General features: G+C 43.9%; 1 protein-coding gene across 1 annotated transcript in view; it reads right to left on the bottom strand.

Moving 5' to 3' along the window:
- Window positions 1–338: 338 nt before the first annotated feature.
- ADAT2 (adenosine deaminase tRNA specific 2) overlaps window positions 339–16,403 on the bottom strand; it is a 29,131-nt gene continuing 13,066 nt past the window's right edge. The window contains exons 2-6 of the mRNA XM_056126256.1: window positions 10,157–10,261; window positions 5,031–5,181; window positions 2,582–2,688; window positions 552–624; window positions 339–447 (exon numbers count right to left, since the gene is read on the bottom strand). Coding sequence (XP_055982231.1) covers window positions 404–447; window positions 552–624; window positions 2,582–2,688; window positions 5,031–5,181; window positions 10,157–10,261 — 480 coding nt within the window. The 3' untranslated portion in view covers window positions 339–403. The remainder of the gene's footprint in view (window positions 448–551; window positions 625–2,581; window positions 2,689–5,030; window positions 5,182–10,156; window positions 10,262–16,403) is intronic.

Raw genomic sequence — 16,403 nt, 5'->3', positions numbered from 1 at the left:
TCATTAAATAAACAAACAGCCTTGCACAGTACAGCCACTCAATAACAAAGAAGCAATGATAACTTATGTTTTTTACCTTTATTTTAAAACCAATTCATCTTCAAAGAAGACATGAATAAGGCTTTGTTATAGCAATATGCTATGATTTTAAAAATCACACTTTCACCCTTGTTTTCAGGTATGCATTTTCTCTAAATGCTTTATGAAAGCAAAGAAGATCTGTTCTAAGGACAATCAAAAATGCATGGCTTAATGAGCAAATTCATTTAAAAATTTCCAAGGATGTTAGAGGCAGATGAAAGGAGACCCTTTCTCCTGCTTCAATATAGGAACCCATGTCCGATGACGTCATCAGTTCTTAGTTCAGGAATTTCATCCTGAGGCATTGTCTTCCATCACAACTTCAAGATTTCTGGCATTCCTTTTTCCGAACTTTTGATTTGGGTGCTGTGAAAAGAACAGAGGAAACACAAAGGTAACTCCACATCCAATTCGCCATATAACCTGTTTCAAAGCGAAACGTGCAAGATGGTGAGAAGGAAGAAACTGACCATTTGGGTTCTCTTGTTTGTAGAAGGCCTTCAAGAGTTCCACTGCTTCCTCAGCCCGATATCCAGGAATGCACTAATGAAACGAGAGAATGAGGAAAGGCCTTGAACATGCCACTTGTGCCCCATAAAAAGAGCAATATCTATAAGATTATGTGAGACATATTTCAGATAGAGTTAACGCACGTTCTGGACAGGGAAGTCAAAAATTTCCAGAAGAAAAGATGTACACAAAGTTTTCTTTTCTTTTTTTCCTTTTTTCTTCCTCACTGTGTTTTCATATAAGGACCTTGAAAGATTTTACAATGGCAGAGCAGAAATATACATAGTGCCTTGAGTACCATCCCTAGCAACATTCTGACATATTTATATACATATAAGGCATGTGTGTGTGTGTGCGCGCGCACACACACGTGCATGTCGGCGCTTAAACAAGTCTCTGAAATTTTGTCTAAGGAGTATAAATTGGACATATTCCTTTTGAGTCACAACAAATGACGGAATGACAAGTGGAGAATTAGAGGAAGGCATGTCTGGAAGCAATGCATGGAAGGTGAGAGGGGTCAGCCCTGGTCCCAAGAGTGGCCGCTCTAGGTCTTTGCCCTGGAGGAATCTCCTTTTCCTGTGTGTCTTCAGCCCACTCGTGCCTGGGCCTCAGAAGCCCGCATAGATGCCATCACAACCAGCAACCTTCTGTGATGTCAATACTCTGGGGGAGTTCCACAGATAAACTGGGAACAAATAGTATCTGTCCATTCATTTTGTGACATATTTCAGTGAGTCTCATGCCCTTAGAGTCAGTCATTTGTCATACATGGCAAGACTGGCTTCTTTTTTTCCTGGCTGGGTAACATTCCATATTTTCTTCATAAACAGGGTAGAACAATAGTTGCCTAAGGCAAAGGGCTAGAAGAAATGGGAACACCCCACCATCTGACTGGCACAGACATTCCGCTGGAAGGAGGCTCAGGGGGTGTATCATACAGCTCCCTGACCATAGTTCATGGGAATGTACTGGAAGCTTTAAAGTTGTCGTAGGAGTTGAAATGTTCTCACTGCAACAATGACAACGAAGAGAGTGGTACCCACGTGTTCACTGTAACCATCATGCTGTTGCTGACAGAGACCAAGCTCCACACTAACCTGCTGTAAACAGAGCAGGAAACATTCCCCAAATGCCATGGGGCCACTGTCTTCACACATTTTGGAAGGTGTTGGTAAGGATGGCAGGAGATGCCCTGGAAGGCTGGGGACTCATTCAAGAGAAGTGCTGATGCTTAAGAGAGCCAGACCCTCACCCTGTGCTCTGATCCGGACGAATAAATGACCCAGGGCAAGCCGCAAGCTACCCTGGTATCGAAAAGGGACAGGCTAAGTGCCATAAAATGTATAATAAGTTAAGAGCTCAATCATGGAACAAACTCAGTCATGACCCAAAAAGAATAAACTGAATAAAGACCCTGTTGGGGTCAGGAAAGATAATGTGGCCTGAGGACTGTAGTCTGGGATATATAGCGAAATGTCCCCAGGAAGAGCCAACCTTTAAGCTTAATATACCTCTTACCGGGTCCATACAAAAAAAGGACATTGCTCTGAAGTAAACTATGCAAAGGACATAAAGGAAAGAGAAAAGCAATATTTCACTTACATATACAAAATCCAGAGTCCTCAGAAGATTTGACTTTACAAATCAGGGGGTCTGATTTGGAGATGTTAGTGATTAACAGACAGGGGATGCTGAGCACAGAGGAGAGGTTAAAGATAAACACAGAGGACTAGGAGTTCCTGATGGAATTGGGTGTGCCTCCCGAGCACTGTGGTGGGTGTAACTCAATAAATTTAAGTTCCCTGCAGGGGTGCGGGGGAGGGAGACAGGACAAACCACTGTTACCCAACACACCAAGGGTCCAAAGAGCCTGCACGTTCCCATCCTGACTCCTCAATCAACCGAGCACCCACTAACAACTCACACGCCTGTCGGGAGACCCAAGCAACTGGAAATTTCGGAAAAAGCAAGAGCTGGGTGGCGTTACCTGAAACGGCATCCCCGTGTTGGGTAAATCAGCCGAGGCGATATTCAGAATGGAGCCACAGCCACCAAAGCGTTCATTCTGACAGCCGTATACAACCAGTGGGATTTCTGAGACGGAATTAAGGCACCGGGGGCTCGGCCAGCTGTCCCAGCAGAACTAGGGGAAGGGCTACAACAGTCATCGGAGAGACAAGTTGGTGCTAAGAGCAACTGGGCTTCGGTTTTGTGTTTAAACCCACACGACCCAGCCGAGGAGTTAGCTCAAGGGATGGGTCACTAACTGAGCATGTGCAAGGCCATGGGCTCAACCCCCAGCACATCAGCACCCATCCTGGCACCTCGGGGTGCATCTCAGGTGGCCCTGACCAAGCCTTGCCAGGAGAGGCCGCTATGAAAAAACAAAAAAGAGAAAAAAAATTACCAACAATCCAGCCAACCAACCACGCAGTACAGTATTCCTTATTACACAAGAAAGAGTGTTTAAAGGGCTGAAAAATCAGTATTTTGTGGCCAGAGAGGTAGTACAGTGGGTTGGCTGCTTGACGCGCATGCAACAACTTGGGTTCAAGTCCCAGCTCCCCATAAGGTCCCTGAGCCCCACCAGGAGTGATTTCTGAACACGGAGCCAGGACTAAGCCCTGAGCACTGCCAGGAGTGGCCCCAAAACAAAAATAAAAACAACAACAACAAAAAGACAAAAACCCTTCAAAATTAAAAAAAAAAAAAAAACAAAGTCCAGGCAGGAGGAAAAGAAATTTCTAATTTATACTAAATAAATCAAACTTATCTTTATAAAGTTGAGATTAAACATGCTATCATGTGCCAGAATATTATTTCTGAAGTGATAAACTTTTATTTTATTACATATAAAAATAAGGTAAAGGTAAAGGCCCTCCCGTTGTTTGTCGATTTGCTCGAGCGGGCCCAGTAACGTCTCCATTGGAGACTTTGTTGTTACTGTGTTTGGCATATCGAATACGTCACGGGTGGCTTGCCAGGCATATAAAAATACGCAATTAGGAAACGGAGTTTTTGAATTATCCAAAAAAATTTTAAATAGTGCTCAGAGGAGTGGAGTGTGCATCTCACAAGCAGGAACCCGAGGTTAAGCCTGAAGTCCCTGAGCTCAGAGCTGGGAGTAACCCTGAAGGAAACAGAATCTCTGAAGACTGACTTGTATTTGTCAGTATTTGGGGTTTTTATTTTTGTTTGTTTGGCTTTTTTTGTTTGTTTTTTCTTTTGCTTTTTTGGTCACACCTGGCGATGCACAGGGGTTACTGCTGGCTTTGCACTCAGGAATTACTCCTGGCAGTGCTCGGGGGACCAAATGAGATGTTGGGAATTGAACCCTGGGTCGGCTGTCTGCAAGGCAAACGCTCTACCAACCGTGCCTGCCCTAGTAGTAGTCAGCCCTAGTAGTAGTCAGCCCTAGTAGTAGTCAGCATTTGTGTCACTTATTACATGCATTGCATAATTCAAAAACAGCTGTAACTTTCTCGAGTCCCCTTTACTTACAACTATAATATCACAAATTACTTTGCTTTTAACCTTGTATTCCCTTGTATATAAAATTTTTCATATGGGGTCAGAGTTCATATGGAGGATGAGGCACTTGCCTCGCATGCAATCAACCCCTGTCCAAATCCCCACACCACATGTGGTCCCCTGAGCAGTGCCAGGTGTGGCAGCAAAATAAATAAATAAAATTTCCCAAATGTCATAGTAGGTATTGACCACAAAAAAAAAAATAGCAGAAAGAAAAATTTTACACTTTCTATTATAGAAAGGTCGATTGCCTCGAGCAGGCCCCAGTAACGTCTCTTTCATCCTAGCCCTGAGATTATATTCAAGGCTTTTTAGGAGAATGAGACCCATCATTATAGAAAGGTATCAGTGTCTATTTGTCAAATGATTTCCTGTTTATACTATTTTATAACCTACTCTATTACTCTATACTCTATGACAATTGGGCGGAAGTGATAGCACAGCGTTTGCCTTGCATGCAGCCGACCCGGGTTCGATTCCTCCATCCCTCTCGGAGAGCCCGGCAAGCTAACGAGAATATCCCGCCTGCACGGCAGAGCCTCGCAAGCTCCCGGTAGCATTTTTGATATGCCAAAAACAGTAACAACAAGTTTCACGATGGAGATGTTACTGGTGCCCGCGCTTGAGCAAATTGATGAACAAAGGGAGGACAGTGTTACAGTGCTACAGTGCTTCTCTATTACACTTATGACTTATGGAACAATTTAGTTCCATGCTTTCTTTTCTCTAGCATATCTATTTAATGGTTTGATATTATTTCCTACAAAAAGAAATAGTCACTTAAAAAAATCTTCCCTGTGCACTGTACCCTGTATCTCCTCTTAGTTTCCATCAATCTGTTTTCGTATGTCCCCAGCAGGTTATCTGGCCTTCCTCAGTCTCGACCCCCCTCTGAGAAAGGATACTCATCAGGCGGAGGGCAGCTGCACACATGATGCATGGCTCCACGGTGACATACAACACGGTGTGCTCAAACACCTCGGAAGGACTCTTGCCATGTTGCTGACACCAATCCAGGACCTGATCGATGGCCACCATTTCTGCATGTCGAGTAGCCTGATGAGAGAGAGAGAGGGAGAGAGAGACAGAGACAGAGACAGAGACAGAGAGAGAGGCTTGCATTGAGATTCTTCACTACCCGTAACTGTGTATTACTAATATTCTGATATAAATACACCCCAAAGAACAGATAGTTTCTGCCACCATTTGAATTGAATAAAGGACTTTGGACACTCTAATTAATTGATAATATATCCCCCAATGCAAGTATCAAAACCTCATCCTAGGTCCCTAATCTGAGATGCCACATGAAATACTCTATACTTTTAATTAAGTACCTATGAGCCTTATAGGACCCTCTTTCAACTGAAATGGCATAAAGGGAGAAAAAAAGAATATATATTTTTTGGTTTTCAGGTCACACCCAATAGTGTTCAGGGCTTACTCCTGGCTCTGCACTCAGGGAGCACTCCTGGAGGGGATTGGGGGACCCATATGGGATGCTGGGGATCACATCTGGGTCCGCTGCATGCGAGGCAAGTATGCTACCTGTTGTACTACGACTCTGTCCTGTATCTCCCCCCAAAAAGTAATTTTTAAAGATGGTTTCTAAACGTTTAGAGAATGCCTGAAACTTCAGGAACTTGTGCTCCAATTTCAAACATTACGGCCAATGGTCTCACTCTGAGCAGATCTCTAGGAATTCACTGAGAAATGTTCACCTGCATTGGAGAGGAGACTTTGCGTGCTGGGGAGCTGGAGAGGCAGCCAAACTATTACTAATAACATGGCTTCATCAAGTAGTGAAACTTCTGGAGGCCTCGGTTTCCCCACAGGCCACACAGGCCTTATCTCTCACAGAGCTTCAGCTGCATCAGTGACACAGGCTCTCTGCCAGGGGACTTTTCTTTGTGATACTCACGGTAACTGCATTTACCAACCGGATCACGTGGATTGAGAACCATGGACAAGCCACTGTGCAAAATTTTGTGATGCTTGAAAAGCTCCCTGAACTCCTTGTGGGGGGATATAAAGCAGTGGGCAGACACACACACACACAAACACACACACACAAACACACACATGTTGATTTTTTTTATGATGTATGTTTGAAGGTTATATGTTGAAATGCTCTATGTTCCTTCAGTAATGACACTAAGAAACAGGGGTCCGGGGCACATGCCTGGCAAACACAGGGATGCCATTTTTATCTTTAACACTGCATGCCAGCCATGCTCCAGCACTGCCACCTGTGGCCCTCGAGGTCTGCCATCACCGTTGGGTGTGAGATTTGCTACATTGCCATGCCCTAGCATTGAACTGTCCCGCCCAGCTGGCCAAGTATAACTGAAAGTGGCCACTAAGCCCTCTGATGATAGCTTGGGAGGTTTTCCTTTCTGCTCCAGAGTGAAAAAGAATTAAATGAATAAATGAATGAATAAATGATCTCCTGGCAAGGTATGGAAAGTACTGATGCGTGAGCCAAGATGTTATGTGTGCCAAAGGCATATGGAACCAATTAGAAACAGTGCTGAAAGGCAGTTGAAAGCAAACCCCAAAAGGTAGTTGACTACAAAAGTGTTTCTTCAAAGAACTCCCCTAACTCAAGTGCTTCTTAAAAAATCAGAACAAAGTCATGCAATTCACAGCGACGTGGACGGAAGGAGAAGAGATCATGCTGAGGGAAGTCAGTCAGAAGGAAAGGGAAAGACACGAAATGATCCCTCTCAGGTGTGGGATTTAAAGACACACAGAGAGGCAGCAGCAAGGAGGCAAAGACAACGTAACTCATCCTGATAGGAGAACTAACTCAGAGAACTGAATTGGGGGAAGCGCCCCTGGAACTGGTGACAGGTGTGGAATTGTGTGCATGAGAAGCATCATCAACTTCACTGCAAACCACAGAATCTCAATAAGGAATTAAAACAAACAAACAAATAAATAAAACTAAAAATCTGATTCAGTGGGTCTGGAGAGGTAGTTGAGAAGTTCGGCTGCATACCTGGCCTGTAACCCACACTAGTTTGATGGCCAACACCACAATAGTCATTGAAGTGCTGCTGGCGTGGTGGCCCAAGGGCTCACTGACATCGCAGAGTCTTTGCAGCATGGCAGGCAAGGGCCCTTGCACTGAACCACCAGCTCCTATGCCTAAGAATCGCTGGGTGGAGTCCCTGGGCCTCCTGAGCACAGCTGGAGAGACCCCTTGCTCCCCCACCCTTCCAAAAAAAAAAAAAAAGAATTCCTGAATCAAAGAACCTTCCACAACACTGATATCAACTGAGGCATCTCAATCAACTCCTTCTCTGACTGCTTCTGAAGAACCAGAAGATGAGCTTGGGCGGAGTGTTTGAGACACAGTTGGAGGGCAGAAGAGCCAGCACAGGAGGCAAACCTCAGTTGGATCCCTGGCATAACAGGGGGGTGTCCTAAGCATTGCCAAGAGTGATACCCAAGCATAAAACCAGGAAAAGCTCCGTGAGCACTGCCAGGTGAAAAACCCTGGGTCACTGGTGGGTTGGGCAGATGTCCTTGGACCATTTAAGGTTCCCCGTGTTAAATATGTGGATCTGGACAAGCCACAAAGAGCAAGATTCAGCAATTACCTGAGATACAGTATCACAGGGCTCTGGAGAGATAGCACTGTGGATAGGGCATTTGCTTTGCACATGAACAACTCAGCTGACCCTCAATTCCTCCGCCCCTCTTGGAGAGCCCGGCAAGCTACTGAGAGTATCTCGCCCGCATGGCAAAGCCTGGCAAGCTACCCGTGATGTATTTGATATACCAAACACAGTAACAATAAGTCTCACAACAGAGACGTTACCGGGTCCACTTGAGCAAATCGATAAACAATGGGAGGACAGTGCTACAGTGCAGTGCTACAGAATTACAGGGCTCTGGAGAGATAGCACTGTGGGTAGGGCATTTGCCTGGCACACAGACCACCTGGCAATCTCTGGCAACCCATATGGTCCCCGAGCTCCCCCTGCACCATCCACCTGTGCCAAGAGTGAACCCTGAGAACAGAGCCAGGAGTAAGCCCTGAGCCCCAAACCAAATGAAAACAAACAAAAAAATACAGAATCCTATTCCCAAATAATGAGATTAACTAATTATTGTATTATACATGTCATTTATTGCATAGATACTTTGAGGCTCATGTAATAACTGCTTTGTGGTTTTGGGTTCTTTGCGAGGTGTTGATTCCATTTCAGTTTCGGCTTTGGTGGGGGAGAGGGAAGGGGCCCTCTCTAGCAGTTCTCAGGGAGTCCAGGAGCTACTTGCTGCCATACTCAGCCCAAGGACAGGGCCATTCAATGCCCGGGCACAGCAGTGCTGGGTGCACAGTGCTTGGTATCTCTCCCATGCAAAGCCTGTGCCCTGATCTTATATCCCCAGGCCCTCAGTTTCCTTTCTGATGGCTATTATGGGTGAAATTTAAATTCCCATAGCACCACGGCAAATACCCACTGGTTTCTCCAGATCACAGAATTACATCAAGCACCCTGTGTGTGTGGTGTGATGGGCAGAAGCTATCCTCGAGTCCTTGCTAAGTCTAAAATTCGATACTTAACTTACAAACACACATGTGATACATGTGATTCCATGATCAAGAAGGGTTCACTGAATTCATGAACTACTCTTAAACCACCGTAAATGAAAGTTAAACATATCCACTACACGTAGGTACAGGGTCAGAGGGTGACTCTATACTTTCTTGCATCATTATCTGAAATACAGAACTGCTTTTGTATACCCCCTTAGACCTCCAAAGTTAAGTTGAGAAATTTTTTTGGAGGGTTGGACTAAGTACTCTGGATTTACTCCTGACTCTGAAGTGGCTGGGGCAAGGTGTGTGTGTGTGTAAGTGTGTGTAGCAGGGGGAGGGGAGGGAATCACTCCCAGGACGATGGTTGGAGATGGGGGTTGAGAGGGCAGGAAAAATCACTCCCAATAATGAAAGAGGAACTGTGCAGTGCTGGGAATCAAACCAAGGTTGGCTACATCAGAAGCAAGTGACTTAACTAATCTCTGTACATCCTGTCTATCTCTGAGAGTATTTCAATTTTTTAGGAGAAACACAGTATTTTAAGGAGCATAAAAACGTGTTGAGTTCAATGGATGTGTGGTGTGAAATAGAATTCCCATAGGCTAGATTTGCTCAAAATGAAGATGTTTCCATGGTGACATGCTCATGTGACAAAATCCCTTCCTGCATTTCACTCGGGTTAGAGCAAAATTTCATGGGAAGAAAGTCAGTGCTGATGATTTTGTAGCTTTATTCAATTTTCCTAATTTTTTATAAATTTTAAAGAATCAACATTGAAGTTGGGAGTAGGCCCTGGGTTTGATCCCTGGTACTTCCAGGCACTGTACCAGCTACATGGAGCTCTAGTGGGTCCCCCAGTGGGGATACTGGCACCCAAAAAGAGAAAAAAAAATCAACATGTATCACTTCCGTCACCAAAGTTTTTTTTTTTCTTTCTTTTTTTTTTTTAAAGATAAGGGACCCTGATGCCTTAAAAAATATATATAAATGGCCCTTCCATTATTCCTATGGAATTCCCTATACCATCTTCTCAGTAGTTGTGTCAAGTTTGTCCACATCCACTAATGCTGTCTCATGCTTACAGTGATGCTACTCGGCTCACGTAATTTATTAATTCTAGGCACCATGGGCTAGAGCGATAGCACAGCAGTAGGGTGTTTGCCTTGCACGCAGCCAACATGGCCGACCTGAGTTCGATTCCTCCGCCCCTCTCGGAGAGCCTGGCAAGCTACCGAGTGTATCTCGCCCCCACGGCAGAGCCTGGCAAGCTCCCCGTGACGTATTCGATATGCCAAACACAGTAACAACAAAGTCTCCAATGGAGACATTACTTGGCCTGCTTGAGCAAATCGATGATCAACGGGAGGGCCTTTACTTTACTTTTACCATGGTCTATAATACTCTATGCATAAAACATTCTAGCACCACATCTGACACCAGAGTGTCCCCTTCCCTCCACCACTGTCCCAGCCCACATACATTTTTCGTCTGGTTAACTTCATTTCTTCCTTTCCCCACGACTTCATCATTATAGACCATAAGGCAGCCAACAGGAACTTCAGTATTTTCTAGGGCATCTTTGGCCTGAAAAACAAAGTGGAAAATCTAAGGTGCATGTTGACTACGTAAAAACTCTCCAGGGAAGAAATAAAAGCATCAGATGTAGCACATACAGGGATAATAAACATCAAAACAAAGCAATGCAAGCTACGCTTTCTCTTTTCTCAGTATGGTTCAATACTCGATGCCTTGCTCGCTCTGTGCTCAGTTGTGTTCAGACTATGGAAAACTCAAGAGAAAATTTTCTTAAATCCTGAGTATCCTGATTTTTTCCTTCTCCTTAGTAGCAGAAGTGATCAATAGACTTGATAACTCGTGTTCTTCAATGGCCAAACTCTATGAAACTTTCCAGAGCCAGCAAATGGTAGCATTGTAACACTGTCCTCCCGTTGTTCATCGATTTGCTTGAGTGGGCCCAGTTATGTCTCCATCGTTAGACTTGTTACTGTGTTTGGCATATCAAATACATCACAGGGAGCTTGCCAGGCTTTGCTGTGCGGGCGAGATACTCTCGGTAACTTGCTGGGCTCTCCGAGAGGGGCAGAGGAATCGAACTCTGGTCAGCCATGTGGGCCGCATGCAAGGCAAATGCCCTACCCACTGTGCTATCGCTCCTGCCCCAGCAAATGGTAAATGAATAAATAATTATAAGTTCTTTATTTTAAACAAATAATTCTTGCTTAATTCTCATATATCTTAAATATCATATCTTATTAAATTCTCATATCATATTAAATATTAAATTCTCATATATCTTAAATACCACAGAAAATATCTACTAGAATTCCAAATCAAGATAGCCAGATTTGATGTGTCCCTTGTGTCCATAAATTCTACTGTGAGACAACAAAAGTTTAGGACCACTCTATTTTAAAATGGCATGTGATCTATAGAGGATGGCCTGGAAGCTTCTTTAAAAATAAGTATACCAGGGGCTGGAGAGACAGCACAGAGGGTAGGGTGTTTGCCTGGCACGCAGCCAACCCAGGTTCGATTCCCAGCATCCCATATGGTCCCCCAAGCACAGCCAGGAGTAATTCCTGAGTGCATGAGTCAGAAGTAACCCCTGTGCAATGCCGGGTGTGACCCAAAAAAGGAAAAATAAATAAGTAAATAAATAAATAAATAAAAATGAGCATGCTAGTGCAGGTGCAGATGTGTGAAGAAAGGGACCCTTATTCATTGCTGGTGGGAATGCCAAATGATCCAGTCTTATTGGAAAACGACATGAACATTCCTCAAAAAACTAAAAATTGAACTCCATTTTGACCTAGCAATATCACTTCTGGGAATATATCCTGGGGGTCCAAAAACACAGCAGAAATACCATCTGCACTTCTATGTTCATTGCAACACTATTCATAATAGCCAGAATCAGGAAACAACCAGAGTGCCTGAGAATAGACAAATGGATAAAGAAACTATGGTATGTCTACACAATGGAAGTATACAGCTGTCAGAAAAAATGAGATCATGAAAGTTGCCTATTAATGGATGTCCTTGGAGAGTATCATGCTGAGTGAAACGAGTGAGAAGGAGAGGAACAGGTATAGAATGACTGCATTTATTTGTGGGATATATATATATATATATATATATATATTTAAAAAAGGCAGTATGAAACTAATACCCAAGGTCAGGTAAATGGACCAGGAAGACTGGTCAACGGTTGAAAATTATCACAAGGGTGTGGGGTAGAGGGTGGTTAAGATAGAGGAGAGTCTATTGTGATAGTTTTAGCTGGAAATTATCACTCTGGACAAGAAGTGAATATTGAAAGTAAGTAAAGGGATATACATGATAACCTTTCAGCATCTGCATTGCAAACCGTAATGCCTAAAATGAGAGAGAGAGAGAGAGAGAGAGAGAGAGAGAGAGAGAGAGAGAGAGAGTCTGCCATAGAGGCAGACTGGGATAGGGGTTGGTTTAGGAGGGGTGGAAGCAAAACTGGGGATATCGGTGCTGGGAAATTACACTGGTGGAGGGATGGGTGTTGGAACATTTTATGACTAAAACCCAATCATGAACAACTGTGTAATGTCTTATCTCAGTGATTCAATAAAAAATTTAAAAAAAAACTTGTTAAAGATGCCCAATAAGCATTAAAAGAAAAAAAAATACATGGGAATGAAGATATAGAAGAGCAAATTAGGCACTTGCCTTGCATGTAGCCAATCTGGGTTCGGCACCTTTTATTGTCTCCCACTACCCACCAGGAGTAATCTCTGAGTGCAGAGCAGGGAATAAGCCATGCACAGGACAAGACATGGCCCCAGGGAATAAGCCATGCACAGGACAAGACATGGCCCCAAAACTAAAATAAAATGAAAGAAACATTCATGGGGCAGAAGGGACAGCTCAGAGGGCTGAGTGATCGCTTTGTATGTGGGAGGTGCAGGTTTGACCCTGACTGATGTTTACAGTTACCTAAGCAACACGGGGAGTGAGTGGCACACAAGTGTATGGCCAGGACTAAGTCTACACACACACACACACACACACACACACACACACACACACACACACACACCACCAGCTGGCCCAAACACCCAAAAAAGTAGACAAACAGACAGGCATGTTTTGCGCAGGGTATTCTAAGAAATGCGTGCCTAGGACATTTCTTTGATGTTCCACTATTGCAGAGTGTCTGTGCACAAAAGTAGATGGCACTGCACAAATTGCTCATACAGCTGACCCCAAAGAATGAAGGGTTTTGGGATACCAAACTTGACACACTTGGAAAGATCTGATTTATAGTCGGTCCTCCATGTATAAGATTTGCATCCATAGATCCAACCAGCATCCAAGATGGGTAGAATCTAAGATTGGCTGACTTTGTGAAAGTAGCACCACCAAAGGAAAATATCTGGATAAGCGGGCCCAGGAGATGCAAATCTGTGACATGAGGGTCAACCTCATACAACCATCATTGTTAGAGTCTTGACACTGATTTAAAAACTCTTAAGCAGAGCACGACTAAACAAACCCCACTCCAAAGATTTGGGTTCTTAAAAAAAAAAAAAACTGTTTTTTGGACCATAGTCATCAGTGGTTAGGACTTACTCCTGGTTCTCGCCTCAAGGATCATTACTGATGGTGCTCAGGGGACTATATGCAGTATGGGAATCTTGAACAAGAACTGGTCATGTGCAAGGCAAGCACTTCCCCCACTATCTCTCCATCCCCTAAGTATTTTTGAAAATGGAATATTTGCCCCCCCACCAAACCTTGTGGAAGAATGTGTGTAAGAGTTTAATCCTTAATAGCCTGGATGGACAGATGTCCACCAAAAAAGAATGGATAGGAGCTGGAGCAATAGCACAGCAGGTAGGGCGTTTGCCTTACACACAGCCGGCCAGGGTTCGATTGCCAGTATCCTGTATGGTTCTCTGAGCACCACCAGGGTAATTCCTGAGTGCATGAGCCAGGAAGAACCCCTGAGCATCAGCGGATGTGACCCAAAACGCAAAAAAAAAAAAAAAAAAAAAAAAAAAGATAATGAATAGAGAGAGGTTGGGGATGCAGCTAAGTGGGAAATGAATATTTGGGAGAGGCCTTTGGATGAATCCTGGGGGACGGGGAGAGTGAATTCAGGCACATTCACGCAATCAAATACTATCCTGGAGTGGGGGGCATGAGCGGCTCTCTGGAACGGCCATGGCCTCAGAGACATACGAACCTAATTCGGAACCCAGCAGCTTCTGGCAGAAATGTGAATGGACTATGACTATGCAGTAAGCTACAGCGCTGTGCCCCCACCCCCCAGAGGAAAAGGGTGTCTGTCTCTTCCGTCATTTCCCCCTCCCCTCACTCTCACGGCTTAGTGGCAGCCACCTCAGAACTTATTGGACAGCCAGGTATGAGCCAGTGGTGATGGGGCAACTGTGGCCTCATGGGATGGGGGGGCGGAACCAGCATGTCCTTCTTTCTCTGCCGAGACCACGAGTTGTCCCCCCGCCACGAGCAGCTCTCCAGCAAGGACATGGACCCAGAGGCATACAAACCAATCTTGGAACTATTCTGCTTTTGGCAGAAATCCCTCCAGACTTAATTAGTAAAATATTATATCATGGTATATCACGGTCCTCCTGTTGTTCATCGATTTGCTTGAGCGGGCCCAGTAACGTCTCCATCATGAGACTTGTTGTTACTGTGTTTGGCATATTGAATATGTCACGGGTAGCTTGCCAGGCTTTGCCGTGCAGGCGAGATGCTCTCAGTAGCTTGCCGGGCTCTCCGAGAGGGGCGGAGGAAAATATTAGAAATCCAAAATTGGCAATAGTGGCCGCGCGACATCGTATGGTCTTCATAACCAGCAATAGAAAACAAATTATTTCATGATGTATTTTCAGCAGGTTTGATTGTTGGGGGAAATTTCCAAATAATAATGGTGCATCTTTTGTCAAAATAATGAATGTAATCACAGTAGAGAGAGAGTTGAGTGAAAAATCATCTGCCTTACAAGCATGGGGAGGGGTGGCATGGGGGGATATGGGGGTTCTTGGTGGTGGAAAATATGCACTGGTGAAAGGATGGGTGTTTGATCATTGTATGACCGAGACTTAAACCTGAAAGCTTTGTAACTGTTCTCACGGTGATTCAAAAAATAAATTTAAAAAAATATATAGATTTGGCTCTAGACTATTTTTGTATAGATAGTTGTGTTTGTGTCATGAGAGTTGAGTGCTTTGTATCTCCTTAAAACTTTGTATATTCCTTAATTTGTAAGGACCATATGTTTTGAAAAAAAAAAACATTTAAACATTAAAAAAAAATACTATCCAGCAATAAAAAGGAACAGGCTGGGAGATGTGTGCTGAACGTGGGCAAAAAGTCAAACATGACGGCCTCTCAGTATCTGTACTGCAAAGTATAATGCCCAAGGGGGGGGGGGGAGAGAGAGAGAGAAGAAAAGTACCTACCATAGATGCTGGCTGTGGGGGTGGGGGTGGGGTAGCAGGAGGGATACAGAGGATATTAGTGGTGGGAAATGTGCGCTGATGGAGGGATGGGTGTTGGAATGTTGTATGACTAAAACCGATCAGGAAAGCTCTGGAACTGTCTCACAGTGGAAGCTATCTCACAGTGATTCATTAAAAAAGTTAATTAAAAAAAAAAAAAGGAACAGGGCCAGGGTGTGGCATGGTAGGAGAATATGACTTGCCTATGTGAGGCCCTAGGTCCAATCCTTAGCAATGGAAGAAGGAGGATGAAGAAAGAATAAAGGAGGAAGAAGTAGGAAGAGGAAGAAGGGGATGAGGGGGAGGATGGGGAAGAAAGGAAGAAGGAAAAGGAGAAATTACTAATATTCAGGAGCATGGAAGACTCTAAAATCTAAGGGTTACGCTGGCCATGGCCAAGCACAAAGGCGCACATATCCAGCAAGTCCCTTATGTGAAGTTCTAGAAGACATAAAAATGAATTACAATGATAGAAACTGGAGCAGTGATTTCTGCACAGAAGAGGGCATGGAGAAAGCCAGGAAAGGACACAACGACATTTTTTGGGGGGTCAGGGAAACATTCATCTTGAATAAGGGTTTGGCATAGATGTTTGTGTCATCCAAAATGGAGTGAATGATAAATTTTAGACTTCTGTATTTCATCATATATAAAGCATACTGCAACTTAGGGGAAAAAATGAGAAAAATAAGTTTAAAAACACATCACCATCACCCTAGGAATTACATGCCTGTGATTAAATCTATGGCTTCCAGAGATGAGTGGAAGGGAACTTCCATTGTAATAGCATAAGACCAATTCATCCAACTGCAGTCCAAGTACAGCCAGACTTGTACAAGCATAACTAGCCCTTCTGGAAGATGTTGGATTATAATTCTAAGAATTTTAGGCTTAACATTGGGTTGTCCTTTCTCCACCCACAGAGAGCTGAGGTTACCTGAATAACACCCACAGTGCTCCTGGGGGTACACTCAGTTCCACCTCCAGGGCACTCCCAATACTCCATGTTTATCTTTAACCTCTTCTTTGTGTTCTCATTCCCCAATATGTTAGTCCCAAATATCTCCAAGTCAGACAAGGTAACTTATAAAAATCAAACCTTCTGATGGCTCTGGATTTTGTAAGTAAAATACTGCTTTTCTCTTTCCTTTATGCCCTTTGCATATTTTTATTTTAAGCAAAGTCCTTTTTGTATAGATACAGGA

Source organism: Sorex fumeus, unplaced genomic scaffold, assembly GCF_029834395.1.
Source record: "Sorex fumeus unplaced genomic scaffold, SorFum_2.1 ptg000061l, whole genome shotgun sequence".
NCBI classification, from domain to species: Eukaryota; Metazoa; Chordata; class Mammalia; order Eulipotyphla; family Soricidae; genus Sorex; species Sorex fumeus.
Note: the sequence above shows the minus strand (reverse complement) of the source record. Positions and strands in the feature narration are given on the sequence as shown.